General features: G+C 52.0%; 2 protein-coding genes across 2 annotated transcripts in view; both read left to right on the forward strand.

Annotated features, from left to right (window-relative positions):
* Nucleotides 1-2,947, forward strand: part of Cfap77 (cilia and flagella associated protein 77) — a 197,805-nt gene extending 194,858 nt beyond the window's left edge. The window contains exon 6 of the mRNA XM_012947861.2: nt 2,525-2,947. Coding sequence (XP_012803315.1) covers nt 2,525-2,647 — 123 coding nt within the window. The 3' untranslated portion in view covers nt 2,648-2,947. The remainder of the gene's footprint in view (nt 1-2,524) is intronic.
* Nucleotides 2,948-14,483: 11,536 nt separating this feature from the next.
* Nucleotides 14,484-20,773, forward strand: Barhl1 (BarH like homeobox 1). Its single transcript, XM_004654038.2, has 3 exons — nt 14,484-14,949; nt 18,647-18,869; nt 20,479-20,773. The coding sequence occupies exons 1-3, from the start codon at nt 14,484-14,486 to the stop codon at nt 20,771-20,773; spliced, it is 984 nt and encodes a 327-aa protein (XP_004654095.2).
* Nucleotides 20,774-21,443: the final 670 nt, after the last annotated feature.

The following is a 21,443-nucleotide window of genomic DNA, read 5'->3' on the forward strand; positions in this document are numbered from 1 at the left end:
TAAGAAAACTTATTTATTTTCAAGGACACAGAGAGAGAGAGAGAATATGAATGGGTGTTCTGGGGCCTCCAGCCACTGCAAACGAGCCCCAGATGAATGCACCACTTTGTGCATCTGGCTTTACATGCGTACTGGGGAATCAGACTCAGGTCCTTAGGCTTTGCAGACAAGCACCTTAACTGCTGAATCATCACTCCAGCCCAAAGAAGAGACTTTATGCCATTGGTACCTTGCTCTCCTCCCTCCTCTCCTGCAATGATGGTGGGTGACAACCCATCTTGTCTTCTGCTATCACAGTCTGTGAACTCACTTCCAAGTACAGGAACCCCTACCCACTTAAGTGCATCTCCCAACAGGGCAATTCTCCTTGGGATAGCTTAAGGGAGACATAGTATACTCTCTCTCTCTCTCTCTCAAATAAAGATCTAAATAAATATTTAAGCCAGGCATAGTGGCACATGCCTTTAATCCCAGCACTTGGGAGGAAGAGGAAGGAGGATCACCATGAGTTCTAGGCCACCCTAAGACTATATAGTGAATTCCAGGTTAGCCTGGGCTAGAGTAAGCCCCTATTCTGAAAAACCAAAAATAAATAAGTAAATAAATATTTGATATATATGTATTTATTAATTTATTCACAAGGGAGAGTATGGGTACACCAGGGCCTCTTGCCACTGCAAAGGAACTCCAGATGTGTGTACCACTTTGTGCATCTGGCTTTACGTGGGTACTGGGGAATTGAACCCAGACCACAGACTTTGCAAGCAAACATATTTAACCCGCAAGCCATCTCCCCAGCCTCAGGGTGGTTCTTTTTGTTGTGGTGTGGTGGTGGTGGTGGTTTGTATGTGTGTGTGAGTGTAGATGCACTTGTGCCACAGCGTATGCATGGAAGTCAGTGGATAACTTCAGGTGTCCGTCCACACCTTCCAATTCATTGCTCACTGCTGAGTTCACTAAGCTAGCTGGTCTGTGGGCTTCTGGGAGATTCTCTTGTCTCCTCCCTTCTCGCCATGTGTAGGCACACTGAGTTTAGAGATGATTGCTGCAGCATCCAATTTACGTGCATTCTGGTGATTCAAACTCAGGTACTTGTGAGGCAAGTACTTTACCCATTGAGCCATCTCTCCAGCCCTCATTTGGGTTTTTTATATTTAATTTACTTACTTATTTGTTTATTTTGAGAGAGAGAGAGAGAAAGAAGCACACAGAGAAAGAGAGAGAGAGAGAGAGAGGGCGGGGGGGAGAATGGGTGTTCCAGGGTCTCCAGCCACTGCAAATGAACTCCAGACGCATGTGCCACCTTGTGTATCTGGCTTTACATGGATACTGGGAATCGAACCTGGGTCCTTTGGCTTTGCAGGCACCTTAACCGCTGAACCAGCTCTCCAACCCATTTTTAAAAATATTTTATTTAGGGCTGGAAAGATGGCTTAACAGTTAAGGAACTTGCCTGCGAAGCCTAAGGAGCCAGGTTCAGTTCTCCAGGTCCAATGTAAGCCAGATGCTCATGGTGGCACATGTGTCTGGACTTCGTTTGCAGTGGTTAGAGGCCCTGGTTTGCCCATTCTCACTCTCTCTCCCTCTCTCTGTCTCTAATAAATAAATAGCGTTTTGAAAAATAAATATTTTATGTATTTATTTCTTTATTTTGAGAAAGAGGTAGTAAGAGACTCATTTGGGTTTTTTTTTTTTTATTTTTGAGGCAAGCCCAACAAACTGCCATTTTTTGTTGTTGTTCATCTTTATTTATTTATTTGAGAGTAACAGAGAGAGAAAAAGGCAGATAAAGAGAAAGAATGGGCACTCCAGGGCCCCCAGCCACTGCGAACGAACTCCAGACACATGCACCCCCTTGTGCATCTGGCTAACATGGGTCCTGGGGAATCAAGCCTTGAACAGGGTCCTTAGGCTTCACAGGCAAGCGCTTAACTGCTAAGCCATCTCTCCAGCCCTGCCATTTTGTGTGTGTGTGTGTGTGTGTGTGTGTGTGTGTGTGTGTGTGTGAAAGAGAGAGAGAGAACTGGCATGCTAGGCTCTCCAGCCACTACAATCAAACTCCAGATGTGTGTGGCTCCGTGTGCGCATGTCTGACCTTGTGCTCTTGCATCACTGTGTGTCTGGCTTACACGGGACCTGGAGAGTCAAACATGAGTCCTTGGGCTTCACAGGCAAGCACCTTAGCCACTAAGCCATCTCTCCAGCCCTTGTTTGGGTTTCAATGGTAGAAAACTGGTGTGTGAAGGATGACACTGGCTACTGGGCAGCTCTGGTCACTGTTAGGTGACATTTGCTATGCACATATCTCCCAGCAGTGAGCTGGATAGGACCCAAAATACTACCGTGGCAGCTGCTGCTTCAAGGCCCCTGGCTCCTCACCACTCAGGACCGGGAATCCCAGCTCCTCTCCATAGTCTCCCCTCCACCAGCTACTTTCATTCTCACTCTAAGAGTGAGGCTTGGGACGGCCAAGGGGGAGAAGGACCCTCAGTCACCATTCTTTCCCTCTGTCCTCTGTCCACAGGTAGGTCGCCATCTTGATACGTTCCCCACTGAGGCCGATCGCCAGAGAGCATTAAAGGCCCACCGGGAAGAGTATGCAGTGCGCCAGGGCACCCTGAGAATGGGCAACTACACACACCCCTAGGCCCTCCCAGCTGGACCAGCCCTTCTTCATCAGCAGAACATTCCCCAAAGGACTCCCCTTCTTGAGCCAATTCCAAGGAGACACTCCCCCGTTTTGATATGACTCTACTGCTTGAAGAGCCTCAGGTTCAGGTCTTAGATTAGTTATTTTTGGTAAGACTCCTGCACCCCCAGCTCATCCCCTCCACCTCACCACCTTTAAGTTAGCCAAAAGCTAGACTTACTCCAATGACCCTCGGCCTCTTCAGCGAGGCTCACCTGCCCCTTCGCAAGCCTCGCCAGACAAGGTGAACCCACATTACAAGGCAGATTAAAAATAAATAAATAAATAAAAGGTAAAACAGGCTAAGGGTTAATTTCACAGCTCTGCCCATTAGGTGTGAACAATCTGTGTATTTCCTGCGGAAAGTGTGACAGTGACATGCTTTGAAAACCCTCATTTTGTATTCCAAACATGAGTTTTAATTGCTCTTTTGGGGTATGTCCGGGGTCTCGACATGGCAGGGTTTTCTCTCTGGGGCCCCTGACAGCAGGAAGAGCTGGTAGTTCATTACGCAGGGTCAGCCCCCACCCTCAGTGCCAGGGTCCTGTCAATCAGACAGGCCAGGATGGCCTTCGTCAAGACTACCTGGCAGATCATCCCTCCAAGGAGAGCACCTTGCACGCAGCCAAGTGGCTGAAGGGGCCCAGGTTGTACAACTGCTCTGACAAAATCCAGGTTACCCCTGAATCCCATCGTTGTGCGGTTCCCACACACACACACACACAATTTACATGCTGATGTATTTTAAATTTAAAAGGCAATCTGTCCTCTTCCTGTGTCTTTATTTGAAACCTCTAATTGGCAAGGGAACTGAATTGCGACTCTCTGGATGCGGGACCTTCTCAAGGATGAACACCTCCAGGATACACTGCAGTGCCTTTAATGAGACTGGCCAGCTCTTGAGTTTTCTAGTCTCCTCAGAGGCTGACTGAAGTAGACAGCTTCAGGTTGCTGGGATGAACTTCCAAATCAGGCACAATTATGGAGGAAGGGATATTTATTGAAGCCTACCCATCCAGGGGAAGTTCCGTAATGGCAGAAGCAGCTGGTCCGCAGAGAGAGAAAAGCCACAAGCCAAATCCCCAAAGCCACATGGCACACATGCACTTCAGGAACTCCAGGCTGAACTCCCGCACTTTGTATCTCTTTAGGCTGGAATTCCAAATCCACTCGCACACCTTAGGACTGGACCCACAGTGCCACCTCCTCCAGCCAGGTGGCTGCAAACTTTAATAAAATCCTGAATATCAAGGGCCATCCATTCAAATTCCCACACTGACATTCAACCTGGAGTTCTCCCAGGAAAGCCAGGCTCACCTGTGCCCCTGCCTGCCTGGGCTCTGCATCTGGAGGTTGGGTGTTTATTATGACCTACACAATCAATACAGAACCATCCGGTTTCCACCAGATATGCTTCCTCCTCTGTCCACCTCAAATCTTGAATGACACTCCCAGACATCCAGCTTCTGGAGCCAAAACCTTCCTCACTGTCCCTTCACCTCTCACATGCAATCCATTAGAAACTGCTGGTGCTGTGGCTGAGCTGGTGGAGTGCAGGTCTAGCATGCCCAAGGCCCTGGCTTCAGTCCCCAGCACACGCTTGGGCAATGAAGGCAGGAGGATCAGAACTTCACAGTCATCCTCAGCTACATAGAGAGCTTGAGACCAGCCTGGGTCATATGAGACCCTGTCTGAAGAACAACAACAACAACAAATCAAAACAAACATACTCAAACCCCACAATGTAGGGGCTCGAGAGATTACTCAGTGGTTTAGGCACTTGCTTGTAAAGCCTAACAACCGGGGTTCAATTCCCCAGTACCCATGTAGAGCCAGATGCAGGAAGTGGTGCATACATCTGGGGGTCATTTGCAGTGGCTGGAGGCCCTTTTGTGTTTTTTCTCTCTCTTGCTTTTTTTTGATGATCTCATTCTAGCTCAGGCTGGCTGGAATTCACTATGTAGTCTCAGGGTGGCCTTGAACTCACGGCAATACTCAATCCTACCTCTGCCGCTTGAGTGCTGGGATTAAAGGTGGACAGTACCACACCCAGATCCCCTCCTTGCAAATAAGCTTTAAAAAAAAGTTTAAACCCACAATATACTAGAAGCCTGTCAATGATATTTGCAAATTCATTGCCTCAGCCTCACCACACTTCCTCAGCTCTGCTAATCCCTCCACCTGAGATAAAGCCTGAGTCCTCTGTGGAGAAGGGTGGCAGGCTCCTTAACTGACCTCCTACTTCCTGGTTCCTCATGAACTAGGCCTCAGAGCAACCGTATCCACTCCACAGCTTCTGAAAAGAAAAGCCACTGTCTAGCAGGCTCATCCCTCCAGTGCACCTCCAGCCTCTGTCCCCACATTCCTCTGCCCCCTGCTCACTCCCCTCTGGTGCCTGATCGCTCCTGCCTTAGGTTTGATGCTTGCTTTTCTCCCTGCCTGCCACACCCGAGGCCCACCTTGTTGCCTGGCTCTTCCTTGCTCAGATCTTAGCTGAGTCCCGCCTCAATGGCCTTCCTGTAACAGCCTCATATGAATCCACACCAGCCTGTTTCACTCTCGGCAGCACAGTGATGCCACCTACTCCAGTTCTTTCCTTGTTTACTGCTGAGGGACAAAGCCACTCACCCTCAGCACGGATCTAAGATCCTGGCACCCAGATCCCATGGGTCAGGCCAGCACCAGGTAAGTGCTCAGCGCTGTTTGTACGTGGCTTCTGGGAGAGGTGTCCAGGGTCTGGACAGCTACTGGGTCACCAATTTGAGTGGACTTCACACACACACACACACACATGCGCATGCACATGCACTTAAATGCATACACCCATGCATCTATGCAGTAGCTCATTAGAAGCAAGTTCATAAAAGTGACACTCTCTGATGCCCTCTGGAACCTCACTCAGCAGGGCTGTGATGGGCTTTAGCCTACCTATAGGCCTGAACCTCCCTCCCACTCCCACAACCAGCAGGAAGCCAGCTTTCTCACTCAGTTCAGTTCGCTAAAGCCATCCTGAGCCCCTGGGAACAGCTGAGTCTGGTGAGGGTGCCTAGGAAAGCCAGAGGTGGGGGTTGGCCACGCAGCCAGGCAGCAGTGTGCAAGACAGGCTGCTTGTGGCTAAGAACACGAAGCTGGCATGACCTCACCCAATATCCTAACCTTTCTGCGCCACCTCTGTGAGACAGGACCCCAGTCCATCACCAGATGGTTAGAAAATACATGTATAATGTGATCAGCTCAGGGCCTGACACTTCTCAGCTATAAATATGAGCTTTTATTTTCTTGTTCCTAAAGCATACCTAGAAAGGAACTAACCAGCGGGGCGCGGTGGCGCGCACGCCTTTAATCCCAGCACTCAGGAGGCAGAGGTAGGAGGATCACCGAGAGTTCAAGGCCACCCTGAGACTGCATAGTGAATTCCAGGTCAGTCTGGGCTAGAGCGGCACCCTACCTTGAAAAACCAATAAAATAAGATAAAGTAACATATGTAGGGTTTTTGAAACCAAGCCCCCTTTTGCTCTGAAGTCCGAGGCGGCAAAGGGAGGGGCTGAAGTGGGAGGCGGAGGAGGTCACAAAAGGACCCAGAGTTGGGTTCGCTGCTCCGAAGTGGTCAGCCCCGCTGCGAGAGTGAGGGTAGCTCACTTGTAAGTGGCCACGCAGGCCTCCTTTTCCAAGGCCCTGGCTGAAGTGTAGAAGAGGGACTCCGCCAGCAAACGCTTGCAGAGATGTCCTTTGTCCGTCGCTTGCCGCACTCACCGCGTCACGCCGCTGTCCTGGGAGCGCCGTCCTCAGCGGCTCTCCGGCGGGTCCTGTCTCGGCACGCTCCGGGCCCAAGCCCTCGGCTCCTTGTCCTACAGCGCCACCCTCTGGTGAGTCGGTCCCGCGTCCTTCCTTCCCCCCTCTTGATTCTTCTCTCCTCTTCACAAAGCCCCAGTCGGATTCTGGTCTGATTCCACCTTCTTGGGTATCTTGTCACCTTGGCCAAACCATGTCCTTGCTTGAGCCTGGTTTGGGTGTTGGGTACAACTGCCTGATGTGACCCAGTACAGAATCCCCTGAGGGGACTAAATTCATTTTGTTAACCTCCCTCTATCACCATCCCGCAAATTTTACCAGTAGCAAATATATTTCAAAAGACCAGAATCCACTCAGTAAAGGAAGTCAAGCTGACTTTTTGATTAAAGATGTATGAAAATGGGGAGAGCTTAACTCGCCCATCCCGGCTCCACCAGATCACATACCAGTAATGCCATGTGACGATGGGTACTGGAGAGTATGTCCTTGAGCTTCGTTTTGGCTAACTTCCCCACTAGTTGGCACTTAAGAGATATCTATCTCCAGCCACAGGGAGCTGGCCCGCACCTCCCCTGGATTGCTTGAATTTTTTTTTTTTTTGCCATGCCTTTCTGTGGTGGTTGGGTGGGGGGTAAGCGGTTCCCTGCTGATGTGCACCTGGCAGGAGTGGGCAGCAGGTGCAGGCGTGAGGCACAGGAGTGTTGAGATGGAGCCTTTGGAAGAAGGACTGTTGGAGATGGAAGAGGCCTGGGAATCCATCGAGGATGGCCAAGGAAAGACAGTCGCAAGAGTGACTTAGCAGCAAGACCAAGACAGGGCCAGGACAGACCTCCTGTACAATGGGACCCACTCTCCTTTCACACCGACCCACTGGCTTCAATCTAATTCCTAAAGTCCAACTTTTCTGCCCCCTTCTCTCCCTCCCTCCTTCTTTCCCTTCATCCCTCTTTTTCCTTCCCTCCGTTCCTGTTCTCCCATTCTTTTTCTGATGTAAACAATAATAATTTTCTTATCCAGAAGAAAGAAAAACGGCTTCTGAAGGATGAGTTCTCATCTTGTTTGTTTGTTTGTTTGTTTGTTGAGATAGAGTCTCACGTAGTTCAGTCTGGCCTCAAACTCACTATGTAGCCAAGAATGATCATGAACTTCTGATCTGCTTCCATCTCCCCAGGGCTGGGATGGCAGGTCTGTGCTACCACACCCAGCTTTATATGGTGTTTCAGATTAAAGTCAGGGCTTCATGCATGCTAAGGTGGGTACTCTACAACTGAGCCACATCCCTAGCCCGAGAAACATGACTTCTGTAGCAAAGGATTCTCAGCAGGAGTGGTGGCCGGAGCTCATGACTTCCATTGTGTGCGTCCCTGCATAGTCCCAGACTCAATTTCAGTTCCAGGGAAGTCCCTTGGTCCAGAGAGGGTTTGAACGCCTCCCTCACACACACCAAGACAGGGTCTCACTATGTAGCTCAATACGCTGACCTTGAACTTGTAATTACCTTCTCTCAAGCACTGAAACGACGGGCATGCACACAACCACAGCTGACCCTGGTGGGGATTTTGGATTTCTTCATCCCTGAACCCCAGCGAGTGCTGGCTAGAAACCACAGTGGGGGGGGGGGGGTACAGAGACAGCAACACTTTGCAACACCACAGTGCAGACCTGTACTGCAGCCAGACTGCTGTGTCTCCAGACCCAGCTCCTTCCCTTGCATTTATCCTCATGGACCAAAACACTCTTGTTTGTTGCGCTTTCTTTTCCTAGGAAAATCCTTTGATGCTTAAATTATAGGAAAGAAAGGAAAAACTAGGTTGGCTTTTCTCCCCATAGTGGATATTAAACCCAGAGCCTTGTGCATGATAGACAAAACACTCTAATGGTTAAAGGTACTTGGGTGCAAAGCCTGATGGCCTGGGTTTAGTTCCCAAGACCCATGTAAAGCCAGATGCTCAAAGTGGCCCATGCATCTAGATCCATTTGTAGTGGTAAGAGGCCTGGCTTGCTTGTGTTCCCTCTCTCTTTTTTTCAAATAAAAATATTGGGGGGGGGGCTGGAGAGATGTCTTAGCAATTAAGGTGGTTGCCTACAAAACCAAAGGACCCAGGTTCTCTTTCCCAGGACCCACATGAGCCAAATGCACAAGGTGGTGCATGTATCTGCAGTTTGTAGCAGCTGAAGACCCTGGCATGCCCTTTCTCTCTCTTTATCTGTCTCTTTCTCTCTCTTTCAAATAAATAAATAAAATTTAAAAAGAAAGAACCCACCTTAAAAAATAAAAATTTGCACTCTACCAGGGGCTGAGGAGATGGCTCAGCAGTTAAAGGCACTTTCTTGCGAAGCTTGCTGGCCTGGGGTTCAGTTTCCAGTGCCAACAAAAACCAGATGCACAAATTGATGAATGCATGTATCTAGAGTTCATTTGCCATGGCAAGAGACCCTGGTGTACCCATGGGCCCCCTCACAAATAAATTAATTTCAAACAACAGTCTACAATGGAGATAAACTATATCCCTAACTCCTAGGTTGGCTTTTTATACCAATTCCTAACACTGAATGCAGGCAAATGATAAACTTGAATATATCAATTGGAAATTAGCTAAAAAGGGAAAATTTTTAGAATGTGCTTCACACATACTAGGTCAGTTCTCCACTGAGTCCCAGCTCAGCCCTTTGAAGGGGGGTCTAGGAGGTCAAGCACCATGGCATCCTGTGAGCTATGTGAAAGTGTGTCCCTCTGACGCAGTACATAGACAGTCGGCTTAATAAGAAAATTAGAGAGGGAGAGAAAGAACATATTATTTTCCTGATTTTAGCTGCTCCCCAGAGTTTTGGCCTAAACAAACACTTGAGAACAGCCTGGCCTTGAGGAGGCTCTCAGTCCAGATCTTTGCCAACCTCCAGGCCTGGCTAGTCCCCCTCACACCTCCCCGCACCTGTTTTACCCTCAGAACTGGCTTTAATAGGAAGGCCCTGGGCAAAGAAGGGAGCTGACTTCTCCAAAAGCTGGAAAGACAAGCCCAGGGGTTCCAACCTGCCCCTGGGAAAAGCTCTGCTATTATTGGTTGTGGTACTATGCATGACAATTGCTCTTCTCCAAGGTTGGCCAAGTGCAGAGAAATTCCTCACAAGGACATGGGAGGTGGGCGACAGCAACCTCATCTTGTAGCTGGAAAGACAAAAACCAGGAAAAGAAAGGCTCAGAAATAAAATTTATTTTTTATTTATTTATTTATTTATTTATGTTCACCCACCAGGAGCTCTTGCTTCTGCAAGGGAACCCTAGGTACTATGTTTTTGGGTCTGGCTTATGTGGGTAGCTTTGGAATTGAACCCCAGGCCAGCATGCTTTGCAAGCAAGTTTCCTTAACCACTGAACCATCTTCCCAGTCCCTACCTTTAAATTTTTTTTTTATTTATTTATGAGAGAGAGAAGAAAAGAGAGAATGAAAACGGTGCACCAGGGCCTCTAGCTATACATAGGAACTCTAGATGCATCCTTGTGCATCCGGCTTTCCGTGGGTACTAGGGAATTGAACCTGGGTGTTTTGGCTTTATTAGCATGTGCCTTAACCACTAAGACATTTCTCCAGTGTCCCCCACCAACACCTTGTTCTTAAAAAAAAAAGTGATTTTTCTCAGGATCACAGAGCAGGGCTAGGGATGAGGCAAGTGCAAAACTTAAGGAAACATCAAAACAATAAAAACCCAGCAACTAAAGTAATATTTAAAATGCAGTATTCTTAAGTCAAAAAATTTAAAAATCCGTGATGAATATAATAATCAACATTCTTTTAAATGAGGATTTGCATGGCTCACCAGGTCTGAGCCTAGGACCTAGAACTAGGATTCCAGTGTCATCAGGCCAAATCTGGAGTGAGTAACTAAAAACACCCCAACCCCATTACATAGCTCCTGAACCAGCTACTGGGAAACTTGAAAACTGGCACCGAGGTCACAGTCCACATACCAGAGCCCAGACCTCAGGAACATTCCCCCCGCCCCACCATGCAGACTATTTCTCCATATGGGTCTGCTGACTGACCCAAGTAAGCAAAGGGAACAGAAAAAGCTTCTTGGGGGGGGGGGGGAGAAGAGCAGTTTTAGGTAGAGAGGGAGGGGGGCTGGGGAAATAGGAAGCAGGTGAAAGCCATGGTCCACCGGAAGCCTAGACTCTCCCAGGTCCATCCCTAACCCAAAGCCAAAGGCAAGCTTGTGGATTCTATAGCCAGGCTGCCTCATGGTCTCCCACAGGCGTCTCCCACCCTCACCTCTCGTGGTTAGGCACTGATGTTGTTGCCTTTGTACCAGAGAAAAAACTGAAGGCCTGGCAGGAGAGATGAGCTATCCAGAGGGCAAGCAGGGAAAGAGCCTTTGAGGGCTTGCCTGCCCTGGCCTCGCCTCTCTGGTGGGTGGTCTTGGACCTTTCTTTTAGGGATCTATGAGAGACTAAGCGTTTCAAAAGAAAATGGAAAAAAAAAATCACAAACAAGGGGCAAGAGGAGACTGGAATTCTTGCAAGGCATTGCAAGAAGAAACGAATAGGCATGGGAAATGGTTTGGGGTCCTGAATGAAGGAAGCCCTGGGTGGTGCTGGAGTGGCAATTCGAGACCCTGGGTTAACATCGAGTGACCCGGTAGAGATGCTCAGATCACATCCATTTCCTTCCTTGACTTAAGCCTCCAGGTCTGGGGTAGGGTGGGGGTGGGGGCTCAAGAAGTGCTGGGGAGACAGCAAGAGCTGGGGAGACAGGACTATTTCCCACTGTGTACTATGTAAATGAAGTGAAGGGGGTGTTCAGAGAGGTTGGGAAACTTGTCGAGGTTCACACCCAGCTCCTTGAGAGCTCAATGCCCTGATATCCCTCCCTGCCGTCCAGACTTCCTTGCCAAAGGGTGCCATGGGTTCATCTTGCATGCTCCCCAAATGTTCGTTCCCAGGTCCCTTCCCAGCTGGGCACAATGGCCAGGTGGGCGCAGGCAATCCCCTCAGGCTGCCTGCGTGAATCTGAACCTACCGGAGGACGCAGGACAGAAGGATGATTTACCACTGCGGAACTGGAAACTCTCAAATCGAAATAAAGCCATGTGCTTTTGAGAAGGCTAAAAACCGAGAGCAAATCTTAAACGAAATAAACCACATAGTGCATTTTATATCACAACAGACTATGACCATTCATTACTAATGATAGCATACTAACGGCGTGTTAAATATTCTTGGATCTCATAAAGCCTGGAGAAACTGGCTAGGGTTGCAGGAGGCTGGGCCCTTGATTTTCCTTCCCACCCAGAGATGTTTCTGTCTGCCCTTCCTCCCTGCCCTTCCTAGCTTTGGCTTTGATCCGGGAGCCAAAAGGATTCATTTTCACTGATCCCAGATCCTTGCCCCAGCTTAAGACTCTGAGGGCCAGAGAAAAGGTCCGTCCTACGCGGCGGGCTCGCTCTGGGCTGGCTTGGGATGAAGGCCCTCGGAGCTTAGAGACCTCAAATCTTAGCATGAAAGTGCCACCCACGTTCACAGGCCCCGGAAGACTGGACCTCGAGTTCCTCCGAGAGGATCAGTGTCCTCCTGGGATGCAAATCAGACCCAGTGAAGCCAGAGCAGGGCGGCCTGGGAGGGAAATAGATGGAGGTGGATGGAGCCGGGAGCTGGGGGCCGGCTCCACCTGATTTACGGCTCCCCTCCCCAGCCTCCAAATTGCTGGGCAGTCCGGGCTGCCAGGCCCCGCGGCGGGAGGCGCCCAAGTGCACTGGCCTCCGAGCTGCGGCCAGGGCCCCCGCCCTCCCGCCTCGCCGACAGCTTGCAGCCGAGCCGGGCCCCGCAGTCCCCGGGGAGCAGCCCGTCCTCGCCCCCAGCCCGGCCGGCCTGCCGCTTCCAAGCTGCTGGCGGGCGCCGAGGGAGCGCGCGGGGAGCAGGGCTCGAGGCCACCGCGGGCCCAGCCCGAGAGACAAGAAAGTTTCGGATCTCTGGACTGCGAGGGGCCACTCGCAGCTCTGGACCGGGTTTACGGGGATGCCGGCGCCTAACTATGCCTAGCGGTGGCGGACACTAGCTGGACGCGCGCTCGGGGTCGTTTGCCCGGGTCCCAGGAGCCGGACGGAGCGCGCGGGCCCAGCTGGTGGAGAGAGGAGCTTCGGGACGCCCTCCGATCCGGGGCTCGATCCCTGGTCCTGCGCCGAGAGAAGCCAGGCCCTGGGCGAGCTCTGAATCTACTCCAGGGTTTGGAGACCGGCACCTCCCGGGGCCCACCCCAGAAAGGCACAGAACTGGCCTCGTGGCGGGGTGGAGAGGGCGCACGGGTGCTTTGCTTTCACGGAAAAGGCCACATTTCCAGAGCTACCTGGAAAATTCATCCCGAGCTCGGCTAGGCACAAACTAAGAAGGCATCTGCAGACCCCTGTGTTCTCACTCGAAACTCTTGGCGCTGCACGTACAGTCTAGAGGCACGAAAGCTCTAGTTCCCCAAGACTTGAGCCGCAGGGGAGGCCACTGGTGAAGGAGAAGGGGTCACTGCTTTCTTTGTCCCTCGGGCACCGTCGGGCCACAGTGTTTCTGTGGGTCCGCTTAACAGCTCCAGGATCTTTTCCCCCACTCCACCCTACTTACACTAGGGTCCCTTCCCCGGAAGACACAAGGCCTTTCTCTGCCTCCAAACTCGGAGGGCCCAAAGAGGCCATTAAAAGCGCAGTACATTGCCTGTCCTACACGGGAGACTTCTAGAACCCAACGGAAACACCTGCAAAACAACAAATTAAAATTTATTCCTGAATTAGGGTAGGGGTGCACACGCTTGTACACACACACACACACACACACACACACACTTTTCTTTCTCTACTAGGTCTGCTATCTTTCTGTCCATGGAGGAAGAAAAATGGGAGGGATAAAAAGAATCCACAACCGAACCGCGGTAGAGTAACGAATAATTGTGGGAAGGGTCTGGGAAGGTTTTTAAGCCCGCACATCCCAAAGGCGGGCCGCGCAGCCGGGCTCGGTCCTCCTCCCGCCTGCCTCTGCCCCCCTCGGCTAATCATCCTCATTAGGGGCTCCATCACTGGCCTAATGAAAGCAAACCGTGTGGAAATCGCCGGTAAACAGTTGGGTCTGTGCTGTAATTAATTCAGTGTCTCTTTTAATCAAACTGGAAAGGAATCGGGCAGCGGCTTGCGGAGCGTGACATCACCCCCAAATTCGGCCGGAGCCAATCAGCGTCATCACTCCGGGGACACGTGGGTGAGTCCCCTTTAAAAAAAACACACACACACATAACATAACGGAAAAAAAGGAAACAAAAAAAAAAACCCAGCCCCAAAGTAAAAGTGACATAAGTTCATTTTTTTTTTAAAGGAAGGGGGGAGGCGAAGGCAAGCGCGGACCGGCGGAGAGCTGCGAGCGCTGTCCGCGGTGCTGACGGCCCCGGAGCGCCCGAGCGCGTCCAGAGGATCTCCCGGCCCGGTGGAGCGTCATGAGCCGCAGGCCGCCGCCGCCGCTATCCGCGGTGCTGACGCCTCCAGGTGCGCTCTACGCCTCGGGCTGGTAGCGCGGCCCAGGCCCGCTGCTATCCGCGGCGCTGACCCCGCTGCCCTCGGCCACCGCTTGCCCGGAGGAAGCGTGCGGTTTGGATTTTTAAAAATCACGCTCTTTATCCAGATTCCAACAGCTTCGCGTTTCTTCTGTGCCAAAGGGGCCCTCAGGCCGTTCTTCTCCCCTTCTGCTCTCCCCAACTTGGCGCGCCCTCCTCCCATTCCTCCCTGACACTCCCACCACCCCCCCTCGGCTCGGAGGTTGGGTGCGATGCTGCAGAAGACGCGCTGAGCCCTTTTGGATCTAATGCGCAGAGGAGGTTGGCCCAGAGCTCACAGACTCCCCCAAGGCTGAACTCCATCCAAGGTGCCCACAGGCTCCCTGCCCGCCTTCCCCATGCCAGCCCTCAGCTAGGGGCAGGGGCAGCGGCGGTTGGGGGTGGGTGGGGAGCTTTTGGGGAAGACAGGTCGCAGCTTGGCTATGGAAGGCTCCAATGGCTTTGGGATCGACTCTATTCTCTCCCACCGTGCGGGCAGCCCCGCCCTTCCCAAGGGGGACCCCTTGCTTGGGGACTGCCGCTCACCCCTGGAGCTGAGTCCACGCTCAGAGAGCAGCAGCGACTGCTCTTCACCAGCCTCGCCGGGAAGGGACTGTCTGGAGACGGGCACCCCACGACCAGGTGGGGCATCTGGCCCAGGTTTGGACTCCCACCTGCAGCCGGGTCAGCTCTCAGCCCCGGCCCAGTCTCGTACGGTCACCTCCTCCTTTCTGATCAGGGACATCCTTGCTGACTGCAAACCTCTCGCGGCCTGTGCACCTTACTCTAGCAGCGGGCAGCCCACGGCCCCAGAGCCTGGGGGCCGCCTTGCGGCCAAGGCCGGGGAGGACTTTAGAGACAAGCTGGACAAGAGTGGTAGCAACGCCTCGTCAGATTCCGAGTATAAAGGTAAGAAAAACGGGAGGTGAAAACGTGGGGGAGGTGATGTGTTTCTAAATCTTCTGTTTCAAACCCGAGTGCATACTCTCAGAAAAAGGCACATTGTTGTCTCAGAGCTTCCCCAGGCCCAGGCGGGTCAGTTGGTGTTGTCATTGTACCTTGGAGCAACGAAGAATTCAATGGAGAGAGTGGAAGCTGGAGAGGGACACTGAGCCCACTAAAGGGAGATTCCCCCAAAAGGCACAAAGCAAACTTTCTAAAACTTCTGACTGGGACCCTCCCCCTTCCATCAGCGGTATTGGTGGGCATGGGGCCTGATTCCAGGAAGCTCTGCGGGGGAGTTCTTGCAGCAAAGCAATGATAAGCTGGGGGATGCTGTTTTGTAGGACTAAGAGCCTGGCAGTGTGTTTGTGTGTGGAACATGGGGAACCTAGTCAGAGCCCTGAGTACAGTGAGAATTTCTTACCCTTTAATCTGAATTTTCCAACGAAAGGAGAAACTGGCCTCCCTCTTCCATTGGGCTCAGTGTGACTTGGACCCTGTGAATCATGCAAAGGATATGCTCACTTCAAAGCATGTACAGGCAGCCTGATGGCTGGCTGGAAAAGGTTTGCCGGCTGGAGCAAGTTTGGAGGTCTGGTACTAAGGCAAGGACCCCACACCCATACGGCCATTCTCTCTGATTTTAAGTGTGTTGATCAACAAAATCTAGGTTGTGTTTGACCCAAAGATTCCTGAGTGAGAAGCTTGGTTTCCTCTCACATTCACTCTGGGAATCTGTTCTTCTAGCTTCTTTCAGTCTTCACCAAGGAGCTGAGATTGGTTTAAGAGGAAAGGGAAAGTGGAGAGAAGAAGAGAAAAAGGGAAAGTGAAGAGGGAGAAAAGGAAGGCAACAATCCCTAATTTTGTTCTGTATGTTTAGTTGCTCCCTTGGTTTTAGCCGCTTGTTGGGGCCGAATGCGGAAAGTTCTTTCTAGGAAGAAGTCAATGGCAGAACTGAGCTGTGTGAGACTTCATGGCGGGAGAGCCCTCTGTCCTCACCAAGCAGAAAAGTAGGAGCTGGTAGGGACCACACATGGCTCTTTTACTATTGTAGTTAATTCCCAGAGCCCCTTTCATAAGATAGCACTTCCCTATAAAGCCAACTTCATTATCATCTGTATCTCCTAGCTTCTATTTGTACCAAGCCTTCATAAAAATTTAGGAAGATTCATTTAACACTTCAACCAAGAATTCACTTGAGAACAGTCATGACTTCAAACTGAAACCCATCTGGGGACCTATTCCACATCTCATTTCTCTCTTCCATCACCAAGGCCGATGGCTAGGCCTCCTTTGGTAAGGCAGGACCTATCATCTCTAGAAATGAACACTTTAAATTAGAGCACCCAGCACTACAGGCATGTAAGCACTGTGGCCCAGTGACCCTCCTCTCCAGGGGCCTCTTAGGAAGGCAAAGAAAACTTGTCCTGGAGAAAGACAGGTGTGTGTAGTAATGTAAATATAATTTGTAACATTGTGTGTGTTTTATGCTTACAATTTGCAGTGACAGTCACCACTAGCTTTGTGGTTAGAGCAAGGAGCAAAGATGTCTAGCTCTGCATGTACCAACAGTCTCCTCCTTTTATGTCTTTCCCTCCAAGTAGCATTTTGAGGAGATATTCCATTTCGTTTAAGATAATTGGAATATCAATTTTCCTCTCCTGTCCCTGACGATATCTGATCAGGGAGATGATGAGCGCTGGCTGTCCACATATCACTTAAACAGGTTTGGAGCAGAGGGCGTAGAAGGTCCCAGTCACCCCTAGGCACTGTTGCTTTTGCACAAAAAAAAAAAAAAAAGAGCAAGACAATCCTCAGAGGCCATGCCAGGAGCATTTCTCAAACCTGGATGTGACTTTTTGCAGAGTCCAAGCAAGTTAGGAAGTCTTTTGCGAGACAGACACAGGGATCCAAGCCCGTGGAGACATTTTAAGCGGTCACCACCCAGCCACCAGCCACACTGAATCTTTTCCTCCAAGGAGGAAATGAGGGGAAAACTAGTCTCACCTCAAGTTCATCACATGAAGGTCTTCTTAAACAACATTTACCAAAGCTGAACTCAGGCTCAGGAGTAAGACAGGTGACAACATGATTGGCTAGATCCAAGTCTTTGGAATAACCATATTGGAGATTTGCTTCAGGCAGGAAGGGATCGCTGGGCCTTCGACTCTGGGACACTGGGCTAGGGCTTTGAGTCAAGCTCCAAGAAGCACACATTCTTCCCAATCTGCGCTCGGGGTGTGTGTGTGAGGGGGACACTAGAGTTCAAAACAAAACCAAATAGAAATTCTAGTGCCCAGCCCATTCTTCCCGAATGGTAGACTTTTGAACATAGTCCAAGTAATTAGGTGGAAAAGTAAGATTTTTTGTTATACAGAGCTTGATGTTTAGTTTAAGGTTTCCTGCACAGACAGAATTGGATTCTTACCCTAACACATGCCCTCTCCAGGGGGTGGCAGTTCCCCAAGGAGGCCAGCCTGCAAGACAAGATTGCCGCCCATGCCCACCTTCAGGAGGCATGAGGCAAGATCTGGCCGGGTTCCTCCAGCAGCCGCCTAGGTGCAGAGTTCCCTCCTTGCCTTTGCGGCTGAAAAGCCTCACTCCCCAGTGGCTCAATTAACCGGATTATTGTTTCCTAGAGAGAGAAACCACCTCGCATTCAGCTGAACCCTGTCACTGCAAACGCCACGCACAATGAAACTCACTCGCCATAAAAGAAAATAAAGAAAAAAAAAGGGGGGGGGAACATAGGGTGGGAGGAAGCTTCATCCACAAGCTCAGTTTGGAAGAAGTGGCTTGTTTGGGCATCGTGTCTCTTTAGGGGAAGATAACACTAGGTTTATTCGATTAAGTTGTGTTTTCTGTAAGTTAACACGAGCCATGAAAGTAGGAGAAAAACAAACAAATCAGCTTTGCGGGTCCATCTTGGACCTCAGGAGTGAGTGGGGGACTCGGTTGCTGCTTTCCCAACCTAGGGACTGTGGGCGTTCGGGTTTCGGGTTTCGTAGAAGCCACAGCGGACGACAGCGCACCCCAGACCTTGGTAGGGCGCACCAGGATCGCAAGCACGTCCAAAGATGCGGCTGCCTTCGGCGCGTAGTTGGGAAGCGGCCTAAGGTCTGGGTGTGGGGAGACGTCGGCAGGGTACCAATGCTACAGATTCCTATTCATGTAAGGGCCCTGTGAATTGTGGGCACGATGATTTGTTATTCAGTACGATGGGCTGCCGGTGCTGATGAGCAGAGTTTTGTCCCACCACGCGGGTTTTCCCCGCCAGACACCGGTCTTCAGCTCCTTGTCCGACTAGGCGCGGTGAATCGCTGTCCATACCGAGGCTTATCCACCAGAAACCCGTTCTGCGCCGACCGGCTGTAGGCTGAGCCCGGCCAGTTCCCCACCCAGGCTCTCTCTCCAGGACGGTGGCTTGAATTCTCCTGGTGTTAGGTTCTTTCTGCCAGCTGCTCTCTCTAGTCCCTAGCGCTCCCTCCGTTCACGTCCTGCTGCTGAGGGCGCGGACGTCCTGGCACCGCCAGCGGGTGGACGTGCCGTGTCTCAATGCGCCTGGGTGCTGCGGGGGCCATCACAATCGGCACCCGGTCGGTGGGGCGGCTGGGACGCTAGGGCGCGGGCGGCGCCGGGACCTGACACGCCTCTGTCTCCGCAGTGAAGGAGGAGGGCGACCGCGAGATCTCTAGCTCTCGGGACAGTCCTCCGGTGCGCCTGAAAAAGCCTCGCAAGGCGCGCACGGCCTTCACCGACCATCAGCTGGCGCAGCTGGAGCGCAGTTTCGAGCGCCAAAAGTACCTGAGCGTGCAGGACCGCATGGAGCTGGCCGCCTCGCTCAACCTCACAGACACGCAGGTCAAGACCTGGTACCAGAACCGCAGGTGAGTCGTTGCTTTGCTGCGGAATGGGGTCGGTGGGCATCTTCCTTTTCTTGTGGCTATGGAAGCCCCTCCACTCCCCTTCTCTTCCAGTCTGTAAAAAGTGGAGAAACTGAAGTTGTGAGGGACTTGAACGGTACAAAGACAGGTGGATCGGCACACAGGCCACAGGAGGTTCAAGCCTTGCTCCACCCCAGCTCAAACTCCCAGCAGAATCAGCCCTAGGCTTGGACTTGAGACCTTGGAGCTCTCTTGGGGAAAGCCCCTGTGGGAGGGGTGGTGGATGGGCGTGAGGGGGGTTGTAGTTGGGCCTCCAGAGTGCCATGCCTGACTGGACCAGCAGACAGGGAGCAGCCTTTTGGCTGAGGTGGCCCAGCTCCGTGGCTGCTGTAGGTGCCTGTGAGCTTTTTCAGGACTTTTGGGGGCCTCCCAGTGTTTGCAGCCTTGAAGAAGCTCCTGAGGGATAAACCAGCCTCACCCCAGCTCCTTTGGGACAGAGGGGACTGGAAAATTGGTATTAAGGTGCTAGTCTTGAGCTAGTTTCTTCATGCCCCTTCCAAACATATTCATAGGATGTACACAGACGTATTCACTCATAGCGACACACACACCTCACAAATCAGTCACATACTTTTTCTCGATCACTCACATACTCAGTGGAGGCAGGGATGGTGCTTTCCATAAACAACCCTCAGTACACGCAGCCACATTAATAATAAATACTGATTACTGCTCAGGGCATCAATAATTAAGGCCCGTTGCAGTAATTACACAATTATTATGATGATGAATAATTCAGGGAGGGAAACAACGGGGGGGGGGGCTGGTATGGTTGAACCCACCTCAGTAGGACCCTGGCTGGCACACCCAGTGTCACCCTCAGGTAACTGAAGGGTTTTAGGCTTCCCCATACCTGACCCAGCCTGTCCTGCCTCAGGTCCTCCAACTTGCTGCAAGGCTGACCCCAGGCCTGAAACCTGGGTGGTCAGAGTTCAGGGCTCAAGTAGTCTGGTACAGTGGGGAAGGTGTATGAGTTCTTGTGGCATCGTCAGCTGCCGTCTCAACCTGCTGGCGTCTGTGGAGCTCAGGTCTTTTGGGGTTACACTGGGGATGCTTTCCTCCCCAGGTACACCCTCTCTCCCCCGCAGCGCTGCCGTCCTCTCCAGGGTTATCTCACCTTCATTAGGCTTTCCCAGGGGATGCGTACATACCTAGAGGGAGCCTCAACCCTCAGTTCTAAGGGCCTCTTCTGAAATGCCCTGAACAGAATGCGTCCAGTGAGTTTGTAGCTGTGTTCTGGGGTCAGACAGCCAGGCTTGGAGCACGGGTTCTGCCACCTTGCAGACCATAGAACACTTGCCCACTCATTTTAAACCTGTATCATGGGGACAACCGCCATGCAAAGGGGAATATAAAACTAAACAGTGCATATTACAAGGGCGCTCCGTTATTTATGAACACGTGAAGGTGATCCTTCCTGGCCTCCCTGCAGGCTCTCTAGGCCAAGCATGAGTGAGCGTCAAGGGTCGGAGTGTACCCTAGCGCTGAGTCTGAATATATATAGATAGGTAGATACAGATATATACATATAAATATTTCTTTCGGTCTCCAGGACTAAATGGAAGCGACAGACAGCTGTGGGGCTGGAGCTGCTGGCGGAAGCAGGCAATTACTCAGCGCTCCAGCGGATGTTCCCGTCGCCTTATTTCTACCCGCAGAGTCTAGTTTCCAACCTGGACCCAGGCGCCGCGCTCTACCTGTACCGCGGCCCCAGCGCGCCGCCGCCGGCCCTCCAGAGACCTCTGGTGCCCCGAATCCTCATTCACGGACTCCAGGGCGCCAGCGAGCCGCCCCCGCCGCTGCCCCCGCTGGCTGGCGTCCTCCCGCGCGCCGCGCAGCCTCGGTGAGGCTCCTGCCACGCCGCTCGTACTCCGTGGCACCCCAGCCCAGTGTCCCGGAAGGGCCACACGCCAAGGCCACTGAGGCCCGGACCCCGGACTGCGTCTCCCTAACCCTCCCCGGCGTCCTCTCCTGGCTGCGCCGTCCAGGAGCCACTTTCAGCCGCCGGATGTACATATGCGTCTGCCCACTTCCCATCCACCTCCGAGTCTCTGCTCGCTCCCCTGGGGTCCTTTTCCTCCCCTGGAGCAGGTGGAGTGATGCCCGAGATTGGCCCCCTCCCAGGCTTCGGTCCTTCTCCCCGCGCACGTCGGGCGGGGCCGGGTGGGAAGGCAGCGCGGGGCTCCCTTCCCGTAATCCTTCATGCCCCCTGCGCCCAGGCCGCAGCTGAGCTGTACAAACGGTGTGCAAAGTGTATATGAAGTTATTTATTCGTGACCCATGAGCCCGTGACCGTGTCCATGAACCAGTGAGTCTGTGCCCTGTGCCCTCCCTCTCACGGATGGGGCAGGCAGGGGCTGAGGAGTCTTGCTCACCCACCCTGGCCCCAAATCTCCACTCTGGTCCCAGGGCAGCCAGGCCTCGTGGGTTCTTTTTCTTTTTTCTTTCTTCCTTTTTTCTTTTTTTTAATGTGGAAAATAAACTTCTTACACATGACCAGGCGCCTGTCAGCGCTCC

Source organism: Jaculus jaculus, chromosome 1, assembly GCF_020740685.1.
Source record: "Jaculus jaculus isolate mJacJac1 chromosome 1, mJacJac1.mat.Y.cur, whole genome shotgun sequence".
In the NCBI taxonomy this organism is placed as follows: Eukaryota; Metazoa; Chordata; class Mammalia; order Rodentia; family Dipodidae; genus Jaculus; species Jaculus jaculus.

Bases quoted from the DNA above. Each gene is read 5' to 3' on its own strand.
- Barhl1 (XM_004654038.2), top strand. From the start codon at position 14,484: ATGGAAGGCTCCAATGGCTTTGGGATCGACTCTATTCTCTCCCACCGT. The intron at 14,950-18,646 runs GTAAGAAAAACG...CTGTCTCCGCAG, and splicing joins GTCAGATTCCGAGTATAAAG to TGAAGGAGGAGGGCGACCGC. The intron at 18,870-20,478 runs GTGAGTCGTTGC...TTCGGTCTCCAG, and splicing joins ACCTGGTACCAGAACCGCAG to GACTAAATGGAAGCGACAGA.